At 41.4% G+C, this 20,305-nt stretch overlaps 2 protein-coding genes across 3 annotated transcripts; one reads left to right on the top strand and one right to left on the bottom strand.

The window, feature by feature from the left end:
* Window positions 1–4,799: 4,799 nt before the first annotated feature.
* LOC311032071 (adipocyte plasma membrane-associated protein) lies at window positions 4,800–9,681 on the top strand. Its single transcript, XM_084038681.1, has 9 exons — window positions 4,800–4,842; window positions 5,825–5,917; window positions 6,036–6,157; window positions 6,710–6,811; window positions 7,302–7,454; window positions 7,531–7,646; window positions 8,546–8,706; window positions 8,773–8,968; window positions 9,090–9,681. Coding segments are annotated over exons 1-9 (1,155 nt in total). The 5' UTR covers window positions 4,800–4,840; the 3' UTR covers window positions 9,300–9,681.
* A 609-nt stretch (window positions 9,682–10,290) lies between these two features.
* Window positions 10,291–18,852, bottom strand: gnsa (glucosamine (N-acetyl)-6-sulfatase a). 2 transcript variants are annotated; one of them, XR_014599173.1, is made up of 15 exons: window positions 18,554–18,852; window positions 17,937–17,996; window positions 17,638–17,844; window positions 16,205–16,270; window positions 15,209–15,307; window positions 14,886–15,053; window positions 14,704–14,786; window positions 14,504–14,622; window positions 14,036–14,139; window positions 13,860–13,961; window positions 13,450–13,560; window positions 13,245–13,355; window positions 12,791–12,951; window positions 11,635–12,630; window positions 10,291–11,599 (listed from the first exon to the last, which is right to left on the bottom strand). XR_014599173.1 is itself a non-coding variant. In XM_084038997.1 (14 exons), exons 1-14 carry the CDS (start codon window positions 18,713–18,715, stop codon window positions 12,555–12,557), a joined length of 1,629 nt encoding a protein of 542 aa, XP_083895123.1. In that variant the 5' UTR covers window positions 18,716–18,852; the 3' UTR covers window positions 10,291–12,554. The 2 variants fall into 2 exon arrangements, 1 of the variants encoding a protein (XP_083895123.1); XM_084038997.1 differs by having other exon boundaries at window positions 10,291–12,630.
* Window positions 18,853–20,305: the final 1,453 nt, after the last annotated feature.

Here is a 20,305-nt window from a genome sequence, read left to right as displayed (position 1 = left end):
TTCTAAAAATAATACATTCAAATAGATTTAATAATTGGGATTTGCTAACTTTTTTTCTGTTTGATATATTTTTTCCAGGATGCATATGAATGAGCATCCTCTATTACATATCAAAGCAAATATGCAACAAAATATGACAAAATCCTGAACATAATTCTTGCTTTCCTGCTTTTGTCTCCTTTTTATGTATGCAATATAGAGAGTTAATTTTAAAATACTTTGATTTGTAATGCATGAGTATATTGCACATTTAATTAAACAGTTAATAACTGCTATTTTTAACTGTTATAAATATCATTATTTTTGGCACACTTCAGACTCCATAAAAGTTGAGACTGAACGTCGTAGACGAAGGTACAGAGAAACGAATAGAGGTGAATTTCTGGTTTAATGCGACCGCACAAACAGACGGACACAAACTCTACAGACACATGATGAACGAGGAGATGTTTCTACTGAAAGGCTCAAATAGTGAGGTGAAAATAGAAGCTTGTGATTGTTTGTTGTGGCGAGTGAAAATGAGTGAGGATCAACTGGCTGGATTTAAAGCCTGACCTGACCTGAACAGACCAATGTAGTTTGGATAGATGCGACCCCTGACCTTTGACCCTGTATGGTCCAAAGAGGGTGATTTGATTGGTTTCTGGAAGTTGACTGAACAGTTTAGAGGAAGTAGAAGAGAAACATTATGTGGTGGAAGGAAGGAAAACATAAAGAAGACATAGAACGACATAAAAGCAGTGTGAACTTGACCTTGAGGACAATGACGGGATTTTCCTCAAACCACAAGTCACTGTGATAAACTGCATGTACGCTTTTTGCATTTATGCGATCCACAGCCGGCAGAAAAGGAGGTCTGTAAGAGCTGATAGCTGCAGCAAACAAGGGAGGGATAAATGGCTGCATTGTCCGTCTGTCTGCAGATATTCATTCAAAAACGCCTGGTTCTGTCTCTTATCTCCAGTTAAAACATGCAGCCTCGACCTCCTTGTTCTCCAGGGTTTCAGCTATTTCTCCGGTGGATAAAAGGGGGAAATATTACAAAAAGGAACAAGGAAAGAAAGAAACGATAGTAGAATAACGTAAAGACATAACATTTATGAGAGATATGGATCAGCAAGTGCAAAAGAAGGTACACATGTCGATGCATGTTTGTGCAGGAGGGGTTCAAGGTTCTGCAAGTAAATAGCTGCCTTAAATATATACGCGTTGTCATCTTTGGTATATGCATCTTATCATTTATGGCTTTGAGACCAAAGAGGCTTATTTTTCAATGTAGTTTTGTATGTTTGTTTGCTTTTAAATCAACAGATATTCAGATGTTTGAGGAAACAACAGACAAACTGGTTGAGATAAATAAAGAAGACAATCATTAGGACGAATCGGATCATCAAAGTATGAAAAAGATGTAAAGCTTTACTGTTTGAGCTGCAGGTACTGAATGAAGTACAACACCGCCACCTAGTGGTGAAATAACTCAACCATTCTCATTTCTGTGTCAAACTATCTTCTAGATTTATTTTTTTGTTATAACCAAAGATATTTTTGTGGTGTTGCCTGGAGCAAATATATATATACACACATATATATTTTAGAGGCCTCTTCCCACTGGAGGGAAATACATATATAGTTTAGAGTTTTATTTAAAGGGTTTAACCCTCGTTTATTCTTCAATCAAACACTGGGTTAACGCTATGGAAGCAAATGAGAAAAAAAGGTCAGCAGGATTTGAATCTTACAAGCAGCTGAATGCCTGATTGTGACCTTTAAAGGAGCATGCCGCCTATTTTACTTTTAGGTCAGTTTTACTTGTCATGAGATGAAAACTCCTAAACAAAAAAAGTCATAAAAATTATAACAGCTCAAACTGCCGATATCCAGACACTAACGTTCATGATGAAAAATTCAAGTAATTCACTTAAATTAATTATTCAGTTGCTTGTAGGACTCAACCTATTTTGGCCTGTTTTTGCTTCCCTATAATATAATGTAAAATGATATGAGATATGATAAGTCTGCATGGAAACAGTGAATGAACCTTAAAGCCATGTTGTTGTTGTTTGTGTATCTGATTCACAATTTTAGCTGTAAAAACACATCAAACCAGACGTATCGTATTCATTTTGGGCACTTTAACTTCAAATTCAGGGAAGACGGGTTTTTAATTTTTTTTTCCTCCTGTTTAAATTGCCGCCAACACACTCTGTACTTTATCTTAACATCTAATTCACTATATTCTTATTTTGAAAGATGTCGTTAAGCTCCAGTCATCATTTTGTGTTTATCTGTTTTAGTACATTATGACAGAAGTGAATTATTTTCAGCTCATTGTATTTGTTTTGGTCTCAACGAGCTTCCGTATGATTTGAGTTTAGCTGTAGACTGTGAAACGTTTGGTTGAATCTCGCATGTGTTCCTGTCTTTGTGTACATACGTGCTTACTGTACTCACTACTGGCTGCTCAACATTAACGCATGCGTCAGCGTAGAGAAGACTGGCAGGCGGACGCCATTTGGAAATTCATTTTTGGAGTGAAAATGGGTGAAAACGTAATGTTTTTCAAATGCTGTCAGATCTGCTCGTCATATAGGCTTGTTGATCAATTCATCTATTATGAAAAGCTTTTTGGCCAGTTGTGTTAATGGATGAAGAGTTGATGTTATACCTGCTAAGTATTCATAGATCTAGTTTTAAGATGTTCAATCATAACTTGCGTTACAAACAATTGCAGTTACTAAAATTCTTGAACTTGAAAACCGAAAACAATCTCATCACATCCTCACCCTTAGCAGCTGTTCTGGAGCTTTTGATCATATTACATGATCTTCATCAACACATGGAACTTCAGCAAATCTGATTTCTATTTTTTATTTTTTTAAGGACTTTTAATGCCAAGGTGCAGTTCAAGGTTTATTCTTGACATTGGAAACAAATTCATGTCATGTGATCATTTGGATGTGGTAGAAAGGTCCAGAACTGTCACTCAATGGACCTGTTGTGGTGAGATAGTTTTGTCAGCAGCTCCGGCTTACATTTCCGAGCAGTTTTGTGTGATCTGTGTCTAGTTTGAACATCCAGAAACTGTAATGTTAAATGCCAAACATCTGTGTGAAGCTCTTCTGCCATTTACTGTCATTATTGTTTTTCCAGATTTGCTGTGTTGGTTCGCGATATAGAGATCAGATCAGGTTTATCTCACATGAGGAGTTCCTCCAGCATCGGAGCTCAGAAACACAAAGTTCACTGTTTGTTTGACACTTTTTCATTTCAGACCTGAGCTGCAAAATCCAAAATGATGTTTAGAATCAAAGAAAGGATGAAAAGAAGATGCTTTTTTTGTCTCCTGAAGATTTTAATCGATAGAAGCCATATTTTAGTGCAAGATTTAGTTGAATTTTGGCCTTTGCACTCGGGTCTGAAAACTCATCAGTGCCTTTTAAAAGTTGACAGAAAAGCAAAGCTGCAGGAGAAAGCGAGCTTTCCATCGAGTTCTCCCTGCAGGCGAACCGCCGACTCGAGGCGGCTTTCTATTTGTCGGTATCTTGTGGTTTCTCTTCCAAACGTGGCCTTTCCTTCACACAGGGCAGGCTGCATCTATTAAAGGTGAAATTCAAACAAAGAGTGTCTCATGTATGTTTTCTTTTTGATTACGTGTTGTGACGTCGCTGCGCCTCTGTCTTTTCATTGTATATGAGAATTTTCAACTTTACTTTGTTGTTTTATATCATTTCAAATTGAATATGGTTGTTTAGACATAAGCTACCACATGTTATAGACTTGACAAAAGCCAGTTATTCCAATCAAAATGGATTTGGAGCATTAAGACTGTAACCATGGTGAACAGCTAGTTGTCTGGAGCCCCTCCTCCTCTTGTCCTCTGTTTGACCCCAAGTCCCAGACCCGCACATTATAGAAACGGGAGTCCCCCTCCCTGCTGTCTCACACACAAACACTAAACTGTCTGTAAAGCTGCAGGAGGGAACCTGCTAATGCTGCCTTCAAAGTAAAAGCTCAGCCCATTCTACTCATGTTCTGCTCTCCTTTCACGGTTTCAGAAGAGCTTTTGAGGGAACAAACATTTTTAAGGATGGAAAAAACAAACTTTAAAATGAAATGTCTCTCAAAACAAATCTGCCCCAGCAGCTTCAAAAGGTTTGTTCTTAGCATTTTATTTAATTGTAATTTGTTTAGAGGAATATGCACTATTAAAGTAAGATATCCACAAAGGTGAACTCTGTATTATCAGGGGGATTATCATTGGTATTAAATGCAATAAAAAGCTTAAATAAGTTTTTCCATTCTCTGGATAATTGAGTGACTTGAAAAGGCTTTCTAGTTCACTATCATGGTAGAGAAGTGAAAATAGATTTTCATTTAAAAACACAGGATACCAAAATACTCTTTACATTTACTTATTCATTCCTTTTCCAATTTATTCATGGAGAGCTGAATGATTATTGGGATAATATCGTGATTTGCAATTATTTTGGCCGGGATAATCATGGCCATGCCAGGTGTAAAAAATAATATCAAATGCAACATATTTCAGTGTGACTTTTGTGTATATCTTTCATATTACATTCCTATAAAGTAGAGTGCACAAAGCAAACTGAAGGGCCAGAGAAAGGTCAGTAGGAGCCCAAAAAGTGAATCTTTGACATAAAGCCTTAAAATGTTCACCTGTTGTCCACTTTAAAAAGTGGACCGGAAACGTGTGCCTCAATGCTTTTATTTTGAAGGTCCTCGCCGGATGCTCTGTTGCCTACTCTGCCGGTGTGTTTTCTCTGTCTCACGCTCAATCAGTCGGATCCGGACGGAGGAAGAGACTGAAAACTCAACCATGTAAGTGTGAAACTTCAAACTCCCGATAAAAACAGCAGACGGAAGTAGGAAGGTTCGCTCTGCGTCGCCAAACTACGTTCAGAAATCTGCCAATTATTATAAACGCAGCAGCGTCGTGATTAAAAAAATAATTTAAAGATATTTTCTGAGCCTTTAAGAATCTAACTTCTTTTCGGCAACAATGAAATGCAGATAGCAGCATTTATTCTAAAAAAGCAAACCCGTCAACAGGTGTTACTTTTCCATCAGAGTACACAGCTGTGGGCGGAAGGATATGGCAAAAGGTTTATTCCTATTGGTTATTATTAGTTTCTATCTAATATATTGTGACCTGCAGGTTAAACTATTTTAGAGTGAAGTCTGGCGTGCTGCAAGGTGCCGGGTCGCATGTTAAAACAGCTGTTATTTCAATGGTGCATCTGCATGTGATAGTGTTGTGTCTGCAAAGCTTTGTCAGCTTGTCTCTGTAAAACAGTGGTCGCCTTCAGCTCGGGGGTTCATGCAAATCATGCAAAGTGTTGCAGAGGTGGCTTGTGGGAGTTCTCATATTTCATGTGAACAATTCCACATGTTTTCCATTTTTACTGTTCATATGAGGGAGCAAATAATGAATCTCCAGAGGAATTCCTTCACATTTAAAGGGAAAAACACATTGAATAAATCTGCTCTCCGGTCTTATCATTTAGTGAAATTTGACCTGTGGTTTGATTGGTCACACAAGAGACCCTTTCTGTGTGACCTACATGCAGTTAGTTTGTGAAATACAAAGTTCAGCTCCATGTGTCACATGACGCTGTTAACAGCTTCATTTCATTTATTAAACACCCTGAAAGTGTTTGTATTTTACAGGGTTTTTTGCAGATGTTTGGCCGCTTAGAACAATATGATGTGTTCGCTAGAAAATTCAACATATTTTAAAACGATCAACATTTATTAATCCAGGTGATAAACAGGACCATTTGTTATTTGGTCTCTCTGTCAGGTTGGGGAAGAGGTCGTCGTTAGCATTGGCTCTGCTCGCTGTGGCTGTTGGTGTTTATCTGCTGCCTTCTCCCATAGACCCCAAACCACATGTGTAAGTACACACACACACACACACACACACACACACACACGCACACACACACACACACACACAGTCAAACACAGTTTTAATGCTGTTGGCGCTAACAAATCCAAATTGGTTTCTCCAGACTGAAGGGGCCTCCTCCGGCCCTCGAGGGGCCGCTGGCGGTCAACACCCGGCTGCAGAAGGGCCGCAGGCTGTTTACTGGGAAACTACACGGACCAGAATCCTTCACTGCAGATGAGGAGGGTGAGCGGATTTTAATGTGTGTGTGATTCACAGAGGTTGGCCCGGTCCCAGTGTCCCCCTACAGCCCTAAGTCCTGGCCCCTCAGGGCCTTAACTCACATCAGCTAGTAAAGGGTTGAGTGTGAGGGTATAATTACCAACTGGATGGTGCTTGACATGTCAGGTTGCCCGTGGTAACCCTGTGTTTAACATCACAATTCCTTAAGACAAAGTCTGCAGGAAGTGGACGTACAGTAAAGAGCTCAAAATGCCTGAGAGTCCTCAAGCACTCATTCATTGGACGGTGGGACAGAATTAGACCCTCGAGGACTTTATGTGAGTGAGTGTGGGCTGGATGGTATTTGACCTCTGACCTTTACCTGTGAAAGGTATTTTATCCCTTGTGGGTACCGGTACGTGTCATCTAACATGAAGGCACACTTTTCCTATTTCTATGTTTATTCAGATATTTTAAAGTTTTTTCAGACCTGCTCTGTACCTTCCTAGATGAACGAGTGGTTGCCATGGCGATATTGCGTCGCCTGCAGAATCATGAGCGTGTGTTGCGTTGCAGGTAACGTGTACACGGGGACGGTGGACGGGAAGCTGTGGAGGATCGGCCCCGATGACGCTCTCACCCTCATCACACAGATGGGCCAGGATTTACCACAGTGTGGTTTGTGTTTTACTTCAGTCAATCCTGCTTTCCTTTAACGCTTTCCTTCACACCTCATTGACTGTTGCAGTCAATACTATTGGTGCTGTTCAGGCTGCTAATGAGCCTCGTCAGCAAAGCAACAGAGCTGAATTAATGTAGTGTTTTATATCTGAATTCATTATCTACATTGTGGAAAAAATCCAACTAATTATTTAAAGGGACTCTCGTCTATTAGCAGCACAACTCAGGAGGTTGTTTTTCTCCCCCTTTTACTTTTGACTTCTTGCTGTTTACATGTGTGTTGATTCTTTGGAGAATCACATCCATTACTCTTTAAAAAGCTGGATTTTTTTGCTTGAAAACTAGTGTAAATTAGATTAGTTTGTAATAAAAGATTCAGTTTACAATCCCTCTTCTGTGCTCCATCTTCCTCTCAGCTCGGTCCATCACGGCAGATGATCACACAAGCAAAGACAACAAATAAAACAAGTGTTGTGTGTGTTTGCAGGCAGCAGCCCAGACTACGAGCCCGTGTGCGGTCGTCCTCACGGTGTTCGCCTGGATCGCCGCGGTCAGCTGATCGTCGCCGACTCGTACATCGGGCTGCACAGCGTCGACCCCACAACTGGAGAGAAGACTCTGCTGCTCGCTAATTCCCAAGGTGTGTGTGTTGGTGTCGCTTCACTGCGATCTGCACGTGTTCCTCGTGTGTGAGCCGTCTCTTCTTCCTTCCTCAGGTGCCGACGGCGTTCCCTTTGCCTTCCTGAACGGGCTGGAGATTTCCTCCCACACCGGGCTGATTTATTTCACCGACTCGTCCAGTCGCTGGGGACGCCGACACGTCAAACTGGAGGTGAGATGATGGGAAATCTAGGATCAGTTCAGGGAACCTCCAATCTCTTTAGATTTTTGAAATCCAAAGCACCTCAGAGAGTCGGAAACAGAGTAAGTGGAGAAGCAGCGGGTGTCCGGCTTCTAATAGATAACCGGGCAAAGAAATGCTGATGCATGCTGGGTCCATGAAGGGTTTATTAGGCGTTACACAGCAACCGCAAACACAAAACACACACAAAATAAGACATCAGGGAGCTTGTTCCTTTTATCTGTCTGTCCAGCCGCGCTGCCAAAAAACTCAGTCATAAGAATACTAATTAGAGTCCATTCAGTCGAGCAGGTTGCTGAGCGTCGCCGATGAAGCTCGCACTTCATCAAAATGGGATTATTCCCACTTGCACGCCCCGTAGAGGAGAGAAACCTGCTGTCCATGACGGATGACCTCATCAGATTTTAATGCTGTTTTCAAGCTGTGAACCAGAAACACAGGACTGAACTCCAGTAATGAGAGTATGACACAGAAACACAATTAGATTTTTTTTAAGTAGTTTGTAGCTTAATTAAACTAAAGATAACAAATAAACGAATAAAATGCTAATCAGCTAAGATCATTCAAAGGGACAGTGTGTAGGATCTTAGGAGCTCTATTCACAGAAATGGAATATAATATTCATGACTATGTTTTCATGAATGACCTGAAAGGAAGAGTCATATCTATAGAGGGAGCGGCTCCTCAGTCCGCCATGTTTCTACGGTAGCCCAGAAGGGACATCGTTTCAGACTTTCACACTGCACCCTCACCACCAGATGCCACCAAATCCTACACGCGAGCCTTCAAAATAAAACAGGTCTATTAGGCTAAGCTAACGTGAGCTGAAGTGAACTAAACTTTAATGTGACAGTCATGTGATGTGTCAGGTGATCGAGCTGAACAGCCTCGGACGTCTCCTCTCCTACGACCCAGAGACAGGAAGTGTGACGGTCCTGCTGGACTCTCTCTACATGCCCAACGGCATCGTCCTGTCACCTGACGAACACTTCCTGTTGCTGGCGGAGACGAGCATCGGACGCATACTGAGGTACACACACACACACACACACACACACAGTAAGGTAAACATCAGCTGACCCTCTCTGTCCATCAGATATTGGCTGAAGGGCCCGAAGGCTGGCACCAAGGAGATCATCTCAGATAACATGATCGGTTACCCCGACAACATCCGCCTTAGCGACCATGGAACATTCCTGGTCGGCATAACGACGCCGCGGTTCCGGAAGGTCACGCCTCCCTTTCTGGACATGATCGCCCCGTACCCGGCTGTCAAACGCTTCCTGGCCAAGGTCAGTGTGTTTCCACTGTTCTGTAACTGCCTTTAATGATCAATATGATATAATCAATACTTACGTCTGATATAAACAATACAAGCAAAGTGTGACTCTATTAAGCGGAGTGTGTTTCCAGGTGATTCCTCTGAGCTGCTACAACCTCCTGCTGCCGCGCTACGCTCTGGTCCTGGAGCTGGGAGCGGACGGCGAGGTGGTGGGAACGCTGCACGACCCCGAAGGTCACCTGACGTGGGCCATCAGCGACGTCTTCCAGCACCGAGGGAGGACCTACCTGGGCAGCACCGACCTGCCGTTCCTGCCCGTCCTGGAGGGGTGGGAGAGCTGATGATGGATCAGACGTAGGCCCACTCGTGTTTAAGCTTCCCATCCAGCAGATATGAGGAGTGTACATTTTTAAGGTTTCTAGTCGGCGTTCTGAAACCGGATTATTGTGGTCTGAGACGGGACTTTGTCGGCCATTAAGGACTAAACAAACAGAAGGAACTTCCACCTGCTCAAAGTGAAGAAATGCTGTTTAATGGGATAAAAAAAGTGTCCCAGAACTGGTGAGCTAAAATAATAGTATAAACCCCAAATAATAAACTAATAACGTCAGAATGTACTAACTTTCTCTCTGAGGATTTTTAAATTGTACTTAAATTAATTTTAAGTCTGACATACTACTGGGAGTGTGTTATTATCAATACCATGTTAGACTGTTGTAAACTCAATAAATGTTTTGTATAAAATTACATTTGATGGAGACTCCTGACTAACAAATGGGTTGAAACCGAACTGAAATGATTTAATGAATAATTAAATCTTTTAACACTCGCCTGTGAAGATTTTCTGCTTTTCTCAGTTTTTTTTAAATCATTTTAAACTAAATTTGAAGACGTCTCCTTGGACTCAGGCAGGTATTCTTTTTTATTATTCTCTCACATTTAATAGACTAAATGATTTATTGATTAATCCAGGAATTCATTATTTGTTGCAAAATCCTTTTTATTTCCAGCTGTTTTTGAGTGAAAAGTAAACTGAAACTTTGCATTTGATTTCAGCAGTAGATGCTTCCTAGGTATGACAGCAGGTTCAGGACGTAACCATGACGACCTTTCCTCCAACAGCTGGGACATAAAGGTAAGTACATAAGGAAGGCGTTGCGTTTTCCAGGTTAAGACTTTAGAGAAATCATTTAAATGTGACAAAAACAAAATCATAGTCCTAAACATATTGGATCAGATATTAAATTCTAAAATTAATTAAAAACTGAATTTATTAAGCTTTATTAAGTTTTTGAAAAACAAATTAAATAAAAAATGAAGCTGAGCCGCACCTTCTGTGATATTTTGAGAATCTCTTTATTTGGACAAAAACACACACACACACACATACACACGAAAACAAGCTAAAAATAAACAATCATCAAAAAGGACTTTAAAAAAAATTAAATTAAACTAAGGGTTCCAAAATAAACCAGTTCTGACGGATTGGAAAGTGCATCAGTGAATTGAAAGGAGAGGAACTATAATCACATTTTGATTACTCATATTAATTCAGTCCGGTTGTGACTCAGCATGAACTACAGAGGAAGGAAGGAGCTGTGTGAGCGCATTATTCCAGAATAAACTACAGTAGCAGTGGAACTAAACAGAAAACCAGTGATTCACAATTAACAGCTTTGTCTGCGCTGCTCGGCAGTGAGAGAATAGTTCACACTCATTATGAACACACACACAAACATCATGTCACGCTTTACTTCCAAAGTGTCCTGATCAGATCTTTGGTTGGATTTAACGATTTGATCCGAGTTTAAAACGTTCTGCCTCAACAACAAAAAACACTGGCTGGAGGCAGGATTCATCTCAAATAGAAGAGGTTTAAATGAAGAAATGCCAGCAGATTTCTCTGTTTCAACAGCGACAGAAGGATTACAGAAAGGAAGATGGATTTTGTCTGAATGTAGTTTATGCCATAAATTGTATGTTGACAAATATATCAAATAAAATGTATTTTTAAAGTTTTATTTGGCCTTTAGAGCTGCTCACATCCAACTTGTAAAGCAAAGTAAAAAACCATCAAAAACAAATAAAACAAGATAATAGAAGTGATTTTAAGCCGATGAAAGCCCCGATGAGGAAAAATGACTTGCAGCGAAATATATATTTCATTTTTTGTAAAATTAGATCACACTTACAAAGTTGTTGTTTTTTCCACTTCCATCTTGGCTTCACTAGAAATCCATAAGAAAATACTTTCTTTTTTTAAAACCACTGCCTCCTAATGATCTGATTAGTTTTCCTGTTTCGATTTGTTAAATGTAAAGTTCTGTGATTCTTCTGTCACTTCTATTTGTTGTGACAAAACGTTTTCCCCAAATTGGTGTTTTAAAGCGACCATCGCAGCAGCGTCGACCACTGTTGAGCCTTTTTGTCCAGAACGTCCTAAGGACTGGGGATGAACGTGGTTCCCATCACAGCAGACACTGTGGTTTCTGCCGGACTGCGTGTTTAAGACCTTCCTGTTTCGCTGCATTGAAGCCAACGTTAATCAACTCTGTCGTGTTCACTTCTTTATTACTGGAAAACATCTGCAGTTCAAAATCTGTAAATCGCTCTGATAAACATTCAGAAGGACAACGTCTACCTTTGTCGGGTCATGTGACCGTACCGTCATGTGACCGTACCGTCATGTGACCGTCCCGTTACCGTCTAATACAGCGAGATGTTTTGCTCTGCAGCTGGTTGGTCTTCATCAAATTATCAGATGACCACGTTCACACGCACACAATATTCCTACCAAGCTGTTTACATGCAAGGAAAATGTATATTCATATTTAATGCAGCCGCGTGGACTCAATAACGTCAAACGACCTTGAATCTCTGTCCTTTTCCAACAGCAGACCTCTTCCTCCCGTGGTCTTCCCTCCTCGTCACCGCTCTGTGAGTTTTCTTTTTACTTTAATGCAGGAGAGCAAACTCAAACGCTGTAAAAGGGAAAGAGGTGAATCCCAAACTGAGACATGCCGTCCAAAGAACGCTCCTAAAACTCAAATAATATTGTCATAATCGGAATAACAGTGGAATATTAGTGTGCGTGTGGTCGCGGTTTTAAAGATTGAAATTTCCACCTTCTGACAAAATCTTGAGGACCATCCGAATGCACCGACACCCCACCAGGCACCCTGAACAGTATTTAGAGACAAGTGAATGAAAAGGCTTCGTCAGCTGGTCTGGATCGTTGATATGAGGTTCTCCACCGAGAGGAAAACAGACATGGATTTAGGATTTGAAATTGACCGAGCAGACAATAATGATTAGAACAATACAGGAATTAATGGCTTGCGAGTGAAATCCATCCTGAATCATTTCCCTGCTCTCCTACTGACAAAGTGACTAAACAGCAGCCCAGTCCGGAAGCTTTAAAAGGTGGGTCCTGCACCCAGAGAGGCCTCCAGCCCCCCCTGATCCCTTCTCCATCCATCTACAAAGAGACCGGCTCAGGAGGCCTGAAAACAAGGCAACAACAGCAGGAACGGCTGAATACAGAATACAACACAGCCCTTCTCTTCCTCCCTCCCTCCCTCCTTCATCTCTTCTTCTTACTTCATCTTCTGCCGGAGTCTACTGAGCCGCCAGCTGTGGCCCGTAAACATCTGTCGTGGGTCAAATTTATACCTGAGAAGATGCAAGACAGAGACGCCACATGAACATTTTGTGCAGCGAGCTTCTTCTTCATCTTTGATTCTACGGTGAATCGTCTTCTTGCAGCAGGAAACCAAAGCTTTTCTCTTTTGCTTTTCAGTGAAACAACGGAGCACGGAAACACTGAACAGACCTGGTGTCGTACACGCCGGGGGTCCGACACGACTGTCCCGAGCAGGACTGCAGCATCATCAGCCGGTGGTTCATCTTCTCCAGGACTTCCTGGTCGATGGTCTTGGCGATGTTGGTCAGCTGGTAGGGGTCTGCTGTCACGTTGTAGACTTCCACAAACACCTGCAGGGGGCGCACGTCCACAATGTTACTGTCAAACTGGGCAACTCAGGAAAAAATCAAAGCACAGGTGCCTTCAAAATGACGGTGGCCTTGATTCAAATAAGGGATTTCTCTCGGTATGAAAATAGTTGGAAACATTTAGTGTATTTTAATACACAACTCGACAGAATACATCATGTATATCTAGTCATTTTTACATACTTTAATGTGGTAAAGTTAGATATTTTATAGCTTCAAGTCACTAAATAAATGTCAGCACATTGAAGGATGAATTATTTTCCATGAAAGCTAACCTCGTTGTCGTCAAACTCGCAGTACTGCAGGTTGGTGGAGGCGGCGACGGTCCTCACACAGGCGTACGTGTTGTTGTACGAGTCCTCACACACACAGTCTGGGAAACACTCCTGGAGAAAGCACAGAAGAAGGAATAATGAGTTTGTTGCTGCTTCTTTCCCCCCAACAGATAATAGAGGTATGTATGAGAGGTTGTTCTCGTACCGACACTCCGGGTCCCAGCAGAGGACAGGCCGGGTCGGACACGGTGCTGCCTTCTCCCTCGTACTCCACCAGGATGTCTGTTCTCCAGCTGCTGCTGTTCATCTTCCCCTCCTGGTGATTACATTTGTGCATAATCAACCATTTATTCATGTCAGCCATTTTCTAAACTTCAGGAACATTTTTTAATTAAAGTTAATCTTCTCTGTGGGTTTTCAGGAGTATATAATACTGATATGGTAATCTTCATTTTGAAAATCAGTTTAAACAATCGGCTCCTTTCTAAAAGAAGAAAAAAAAGGAGGCTTAACTGTGTTAAGTTTCCGCTCCATAATGAATATTTGAAATCAAATTTGCTATGATTTGATATTATAATGGGTGTCCCAGACGTCTACATCTTCATTAAATCTCACCATGACGGGCAGGAAGGACATGCCGTCCATCTGCGTCTTGTTGACGTTGTAGCCGGCGATGTCCAGGACGGTCGGACCGAGGTCCACGTTCGCCACCAGCATCTGAAAAGCACACGAATCCATTTAGTTGAGCTCCTCCGACGCTGCAGGGAGACGCTGAGGCCGAGAGACGGTACCTGGCTGGTCTGGTTGGGCTTGATGTTTGGTCCTCGGACCATCAGCGGGACTTTGATGTCAAACTCGTAGAGCTGCCTCTTATCCAGAGGAAGAGAGAACTGACCTAAAACAGAGGGAGACGTAAAGAAACCACAAACTCTTTGAGAAGTGAAACCTCTTCCCACGCTCCAAAGTCCTCGACAGTAGTTCCTTTTTGTTTCCGAATACAAGTACATTTACATAAGTACTGTGCAACTTGGACACATAGAAAACACGATATCATGATCTACCCTATAACAGCAATGTGATGATCATCTTTAGTTTTCATACTTTCATACATTTTACTGGTTACACTTCTGTACTTTTAATTAAGAAGCATTTTGATGTCAGGATTTTGCTTGTAATAGTGTATTTTTAGAATATGGTACTTGTACTTTTACTTCAGAGTACTACTTCTGCACATCAAACGTGTATGTGCTGTTCCACACCTGTGTGGTAGCCGTTGTCGGAGGTAAAGATGATGTACGTGTTGTCCAGTTCAGCTCTGACCTCCAACCGCTTCACTATTTTCTCCACCAGGTCGTCCACTGACAGCAGAGTTCGCCACCTACAGGCCAGGGTGAGAAATACAGAAGTGACCGAGGAGAAAGGAGAGGAAAGATGACAGGAAGTGAGGAGAGGGACTCACCGTTTCCTGAAGGCGTCATCCAGAAACTGAACGGAGGAGTTGGTCATGGGGGTTTTCGCCTGTCGGATCAACCAGTGTTTGTCCTGACGAGAGAAAAGAGACGCGGGATGCATTTAATGGCTGTCTTTGGGGGATCTTGAGACGTTTCATACGGGACGTGTGAATGAAAGGAGAGGTGGCACCTTCCCGTGGACGTTGAAGTTGGGGTCTCTGGGAGCCTTGGTGTTGTTGAAGCTGCCCTGGTACTGAGGGGCTGCAGTCCAGGGGGAGTGGGGGGCTGGAATGGACACCATCATGAAGAACGGCTGGTAGTTGGATTTATACTGGAGGAAGTCCAGAGACCTGTTGGCCTGAGAGTCGGAACAAAAAACGTTACTTCTACTTACTTAAAAAAAAACGTCAAGTAACTTGTTGTGTTAAAAGTCCGTTTAATTCAAAAGGTATTGATGAATATGAGAAATTAACATGTTTGTCAAGGACATGGACATAATGTAGAACGTCTCACCAGGACGTCTGTCAGGTAGTCTTTGCTGTAGTCCGCTCCGTGTTCCTCAGCCTTTCCATTCACTGACAGAGTGTAGTTGTAGTATTTAGAGTTCTTCTCCTGAAAAACACAACACATTGGAACTTGTAACGCATCCGAGCATTTTTATTAGAATGAACCGATAGCGATATCTGATATAAGAGTTTATTTATCTATTAATGTATGTATTTTATAGGAATCCATGTAAGTGTATGCTACAGTATATTTAGAATATTTCCTCTGCTTTCCCTTTCCCTCAGTCAACCCTTTCCCAACGGGACAGTAAAGCTGTGAATCGCTCTCTTTAAAGCCAAAAACAGTCCTTTTATTTCCCCTGTGAACTCGGGAGTTGCTGAGCTACAGCTGCATTGATTCGTTTGTTTTTTTATGTTGTTGTGTGACTTTTGGTGTTTTTTGGATTCACCAAAGTTACACAATAAACAAACCAATCAATCAAGGCAGCGGTGGACCAGCAACCCCTGAGCACTGCGAGGCCGGCTCTTATATTCCTGCAGCTCGCTGGGTGCACACCCTCTGATTCATGTATTTTCTGAAAGCAATTTAGCAGATTAGAAAATGTTAATTCATAATTCATCATGCTTCTGACACGTGGTCTGTGAACTTAATGTTACTCTGATCAGAACCAGGCAATAGTTAAGTCCCCCCCTCCCCCCTCCCCTCCCCCAGGGCGTGACCTCTGTTCCGTGACTTCTGTAAGAGGCGTGAAGAAACTCTAATTCTGGCCTGTTTGTTCGTCTGGCTCCTTCAGCAACGACTTTCCAGTCACATGACCACAGAGCCCGAATCAACATTCCCACAGATATGGGAGTTAGTGCGCTAAAACCTCCTCTAAACATGTGAGTACTATCAAACGCTATATATGGACAACATGTACAGAGCATGGGTTAAAGGACACTTTTTAACTATACTTTTAAGGAGGCTCGGAGTATATTTGTGTCTGAGAGGTTTCAGGCTCACCAGTCCGACCCAGTAGTTCCAGCCTGGAGGAACGTGCTCCACCCCACCAGCCTCCTTGTGTCCATACTGAAACACACAAACGGTATAATGTCAATTTGTTTCATGGTATGCACACAAACAAAAAGCTGTTTCACTTGGCAGTATAGGAGCACAAGAAAAACGAGATGCAGATAAGTAGATAATAAATGGAATGTATGCAGAAAACTAGATCAGACATGTAGTTTAACGGTCAGCTCAGACCCCCACGTTATAATACAAAAACAACATCTTCATATTGTTTGCATTTGAGACATTACTTCAACAATGTTTCAGTACCATTAGTACAATAGTTATAGTAAAATATAGGTTTGCTTCTAGAATACATCTTCTTTCAGATCAGCAGAAAATGTCCAAAATACACATTTAGGCATTTATTTCACAACTTTGTCTACTTGCATCTGTAGATTCCTCCTTAACCCACCAACACGTAGCATTAGGTAATGCATTCATCATAATATTTCAGAAGAAATATGGTCACCATATTCCCTCGCAGTGTCTCCCGTTAAGCTGCTAACACCAGCATGCTAACGAGGTCACCACTATGCCAACATGCTGATGTTTTGCAGGTTTAAAGTTAACCATGATCACAATCTTAATTTACGTGAACGTTTGAACAATTATCAGTAAACTGCGATAAATGATTGCATCAGCTTCCTGGATCCCATGTTTAAATGTGCCCATGACATCACATGTTCTGTGGGCCAATGCCTCTGCTCACCACTCATGTGCACACTACAGGACATGCGTGGTGACCTGTGGTGACGAGTCACAAGTTAACTTCGCTTCACTTTAAGGGATCACAAGTGAAAAGGGTTAGGAAACGCAGAGACACGAGGAGGGAGGATGGGAAGTGAGCTTAAGCATCATTAGTTTGCTCTGTAGGTGAAGTGGCTGGTTCCCCATTTCACTTTCACAAGGGCTGATTATCACAAGGGTAGATGCAACTTTGGCATCTAGAAAACATTGCATGACAAAAGATCTGGTGACTGTGTTTGACCATTAACAAACACCTGCAATGACCTAAAGTCCATTTTATATTTGAGGTTACAAAAAAAAGCTGCACAAAATGGCTCTCCACGCATTCAAGATGACGTTGGGTTGACTAACTTAACTATTATACATCATTCAACATCTGGCGAATGAAAAAAAAAGTAGTTGTAAACCTGGGCCACACTAATATGGATCATTTCCCATATTCCTGGATGACTAACGCATCTGCACACAGTGATTAACACAGTTAAAGTAACACAGTGGTTTACATCAACCACTAAAAAGTGGGCGGGCTCATAGTGTGGTATGGCACACAAACCTCCCTTGTCGCTCCAAGTTTCAGATTGATGGATGGATGCTGATATCATTGGTTAGCTAGCTTATGTATACCTAACGTCTCTTACCTGGTTGAGATACTTCCCAGCGAAGAAGGTCTGGTAGCCGGCGTACGTCTTCAGCAGAGCGGGGAACGTGTGGGCTTCCTCACTCTTCTGCCAGGCTGTGCTGCTGCAGTTTCCCTCCAACGTGTTGTTGATGACGTGGTGGTTGTGGGGGTATTTCCCCGTCAGGATGCTGGCTCGACTGGGGCAGCACAGCGGGCTGGCGACAAACTAGGGAGGCAAGATGGTGGGAAAAGGGTGAGAGGTGAGGTGATCTCTAACAGCTTCTTTTGAGACACAATACTGATGTCGGTGGTACTTACTGCGTTTGTGAATGATATCCCTGCATCACCAATTAGTTTCTTCGTCTTGGTGAGTGGACTCTGGGAGGAAGAGAGTTGATGTGATTAGAGAAATGAAATCATTTATTGGCCCCTGTCGCACTAATTAAGGCAACAAGCTCCTTTTTTAGTGATTATGCTGCAGCTCTTTAACTAGTTGAGTATTGTCACAGTACAGTATTAATACCTTTAAGTGAATGAGCTGAATACCGTTTTCTACCTGGAGAAAATACCTGTCGACCTGTGTGGCAGCAGTTTCAATGTTAGATCATGCGACTCGGATCACATGGTATTAAGCCACTAAATTGGCTGATTTTACAACGGGATCCGGTTCATAAGCGTTTTGAGGAGGAGGGAGGGTGTTTGCTGAAACCCGTGGGAGCAGATTGGAAGCAAGTGCTAAAGCTGCTGACTGTGTGAGATGCCTAAATGATGCGTCCAACCAGGAGGAATGCGAGCAGTCAGCATACACACTGGAGTTTACATCAATTAAATCACACATTATGACGCCTCAGCTGAGCTGCAAAGTCACGATTCTCCGATAAACTCATAAAAAAATAAAAAATAATAAAAGCACAAAAACCATCATCTTCCCTCACCAGACCCCCGATAGCGATGTCCAAGTCGTCGGTGAGGATCAAAACGATGTTTGGTCTCCGGGATGATTTGGCAAACACCCCGCTGTTCGGCTCGCTCAACAAAGTGACGCAGATGAGCAGATAATTCAATAAAATCATCGGAAACGAGCGATTTAAACCCATGTTCCTGTGTGACTGACAGACAGGCGACTGAAGCTGCCTGTCTCCTCCTTCAGCTCCGCGCTTTAGAACAGCGTTTAATGTTGTGACCGAGTCCTCTGTGGAGAAAAAAAAACAAGACAGACTCGGCCCTGTTTCTGTTTGCGACAACACTTCCTTGTTTCCCGGTCATGTGCTGCTCGGCTACGGAAGCCCGAGTCAGCTGATTTGAAGACGCGAAGCCCCCCACCCCCAGCGTGACTAATGATAACTGTGCCACAGTGTAAAAGTAAACGGTTTCAAGTGAAAGTACAAAAGTATTAAGTACCAAAAGTAAAAGTACTCATTATAAGTGGGAGATATTGAAAAAAACATTGGTTTCGTTATGAAACCAAGAAGTAATCCAGGACCAGAATTACAGATATCCATAGACTACTAATACCATTATTATTTAAAAAAAATATGGAAAAAAAACAACATATAATTACATAATGGTTGATATTAGCGTGGCCTAATTGCAGATAGGCACATGGAGGCCAACAACTAACAAGAAATTACAGTGCAGAAATGTTTGAGGTAATTTATGACACTATTACATAGTTTGTCCACCAGAGAGTACTAACATGTCCCACTCAGTACATACCTTGTTCGCAATTCTATAAAAAAATAAAGTTTGTTTGTATTATGTGTTTATGAATTAAAAAAACCCTCCAAATCCAGTGTCTGTTATTCTATATTGGGGTTTAGAAAGTCATACAGTAACATTAAACCATCAATATTATCATGATTTTCTATAATATCACCACTAAAAAAAAAAAAAAAGAATAAACCCAACCAAAAAACATTACATTACACACAATTTTTTGCTAGGTCTCACTTGATAAACATAATTTCAAGGCGTGATAGATAACATATTTTGAAAGTCTACTGCATTTTTCATTGTTTGCCTTTTGTATTAATTCTACTTCCAACACTCAACATTGAACACTCTTGATAGTGGTGGAAAGTACATTTTCAAGTACTGTACTTAAGTAGGTTTACAATTTTGTGGTACTTGTACTATGCTTCCATTTTCTGCCACTCTTCACTACATTTTAGAGGGAAATATTATAACATTCATATTATGACTTTGGTTACTTAGCAGATTCTGATTATTTATACAAAATATAATAAATAAATTAGTATGGATACAAATTAGACTCAATAAAGTATATATTAATGCCTCAGTAATTATAATTCAATAATATAATAATACAATAATACATAATTCTGAAATGGTCCATTCTACATAATGATTGCCTATTAAGTAGGCTATATTTTAATGCTGGCACCTTTTGTACGTTTACTGAGTGTAAGTAAAATGTTGATTTCTTTTTTTCCTTGGCACCGAATATTTCAAAAATGTGGTATTGAAACTTGTCATCAATAAATTAAAGGTGTGTGTGTTGCTTTGTGTGTACAACAACCACAAATACTAAAATAATTTATTTAACAGGAGATCTATTAGGCTAGTGCAGAATGTATTGTCATATTTATCCTAGTTATCTGGTAATTATCGCTGTTGTGATAGTACAAAACGACCTCCAGACATAGTGCTAAAACAAGGAAGCGGAT

The sequence above is a fragment of the Eutrigla gurnardus genome (assembly GCF_963514095.1).
Source record: "Eutrigla gurnardus genome assembly, chromosome: 21".
Taxonomy (NCBI): domain Eukaryota; kingdom Metazoa; phylum Chordata; class Actinopteri; order Perciformes; family Triglidae; genus Eutrigla; species Eutrigla gurnardus.
The sequence above is the reverse complement of the archived record's forward strand: the minus strand, read 5'-3'. Positions and strand labels throughout refer to the sequence as shown.

Excerpts from the sequence above, each read along its gene's own strand:
- LOC311032071 (XM_084038681.1), top strand. Across the intron at positions 6,812-7,301 it reads CCAGGATTTACCACAGTGTG|GCAGCAGCCCAGACTACGAG; the intron begins GTTTGTGTTTTA and ends GTGTGTTTGCAG. Across the intron at positions 8,707-8,772 it reads AGCATCGGACGCATACTGAG|ATATTGGCTGAAGGGCCCGA; the intron begins GTACACACACAC and ends TCTGTCCATCAG.
- gnsa (XM_084038997.1), bottom strand. The coding sequence starts at position 18,715 with ATGGGTTTAAATCGCTCGTTTCCGATGATTTTATTGAATTATCTGCTC. Across the intron at positions 16,271-17,637 it reads CTGGGAAGTATCTCAACCAG|TATGGACACAAGGAGGCTGG; the intron begins GTAAGAGACGTT and ends TGTGTGTTTCAG. Across the intron at positions 15,054-15,208 it reads ACTACCTGACAGACGTCCTG|GCCAACAGGTCTCTGGACTT; the intron begins GTGAGACGTTCT and ends TCCGACTCTCAG.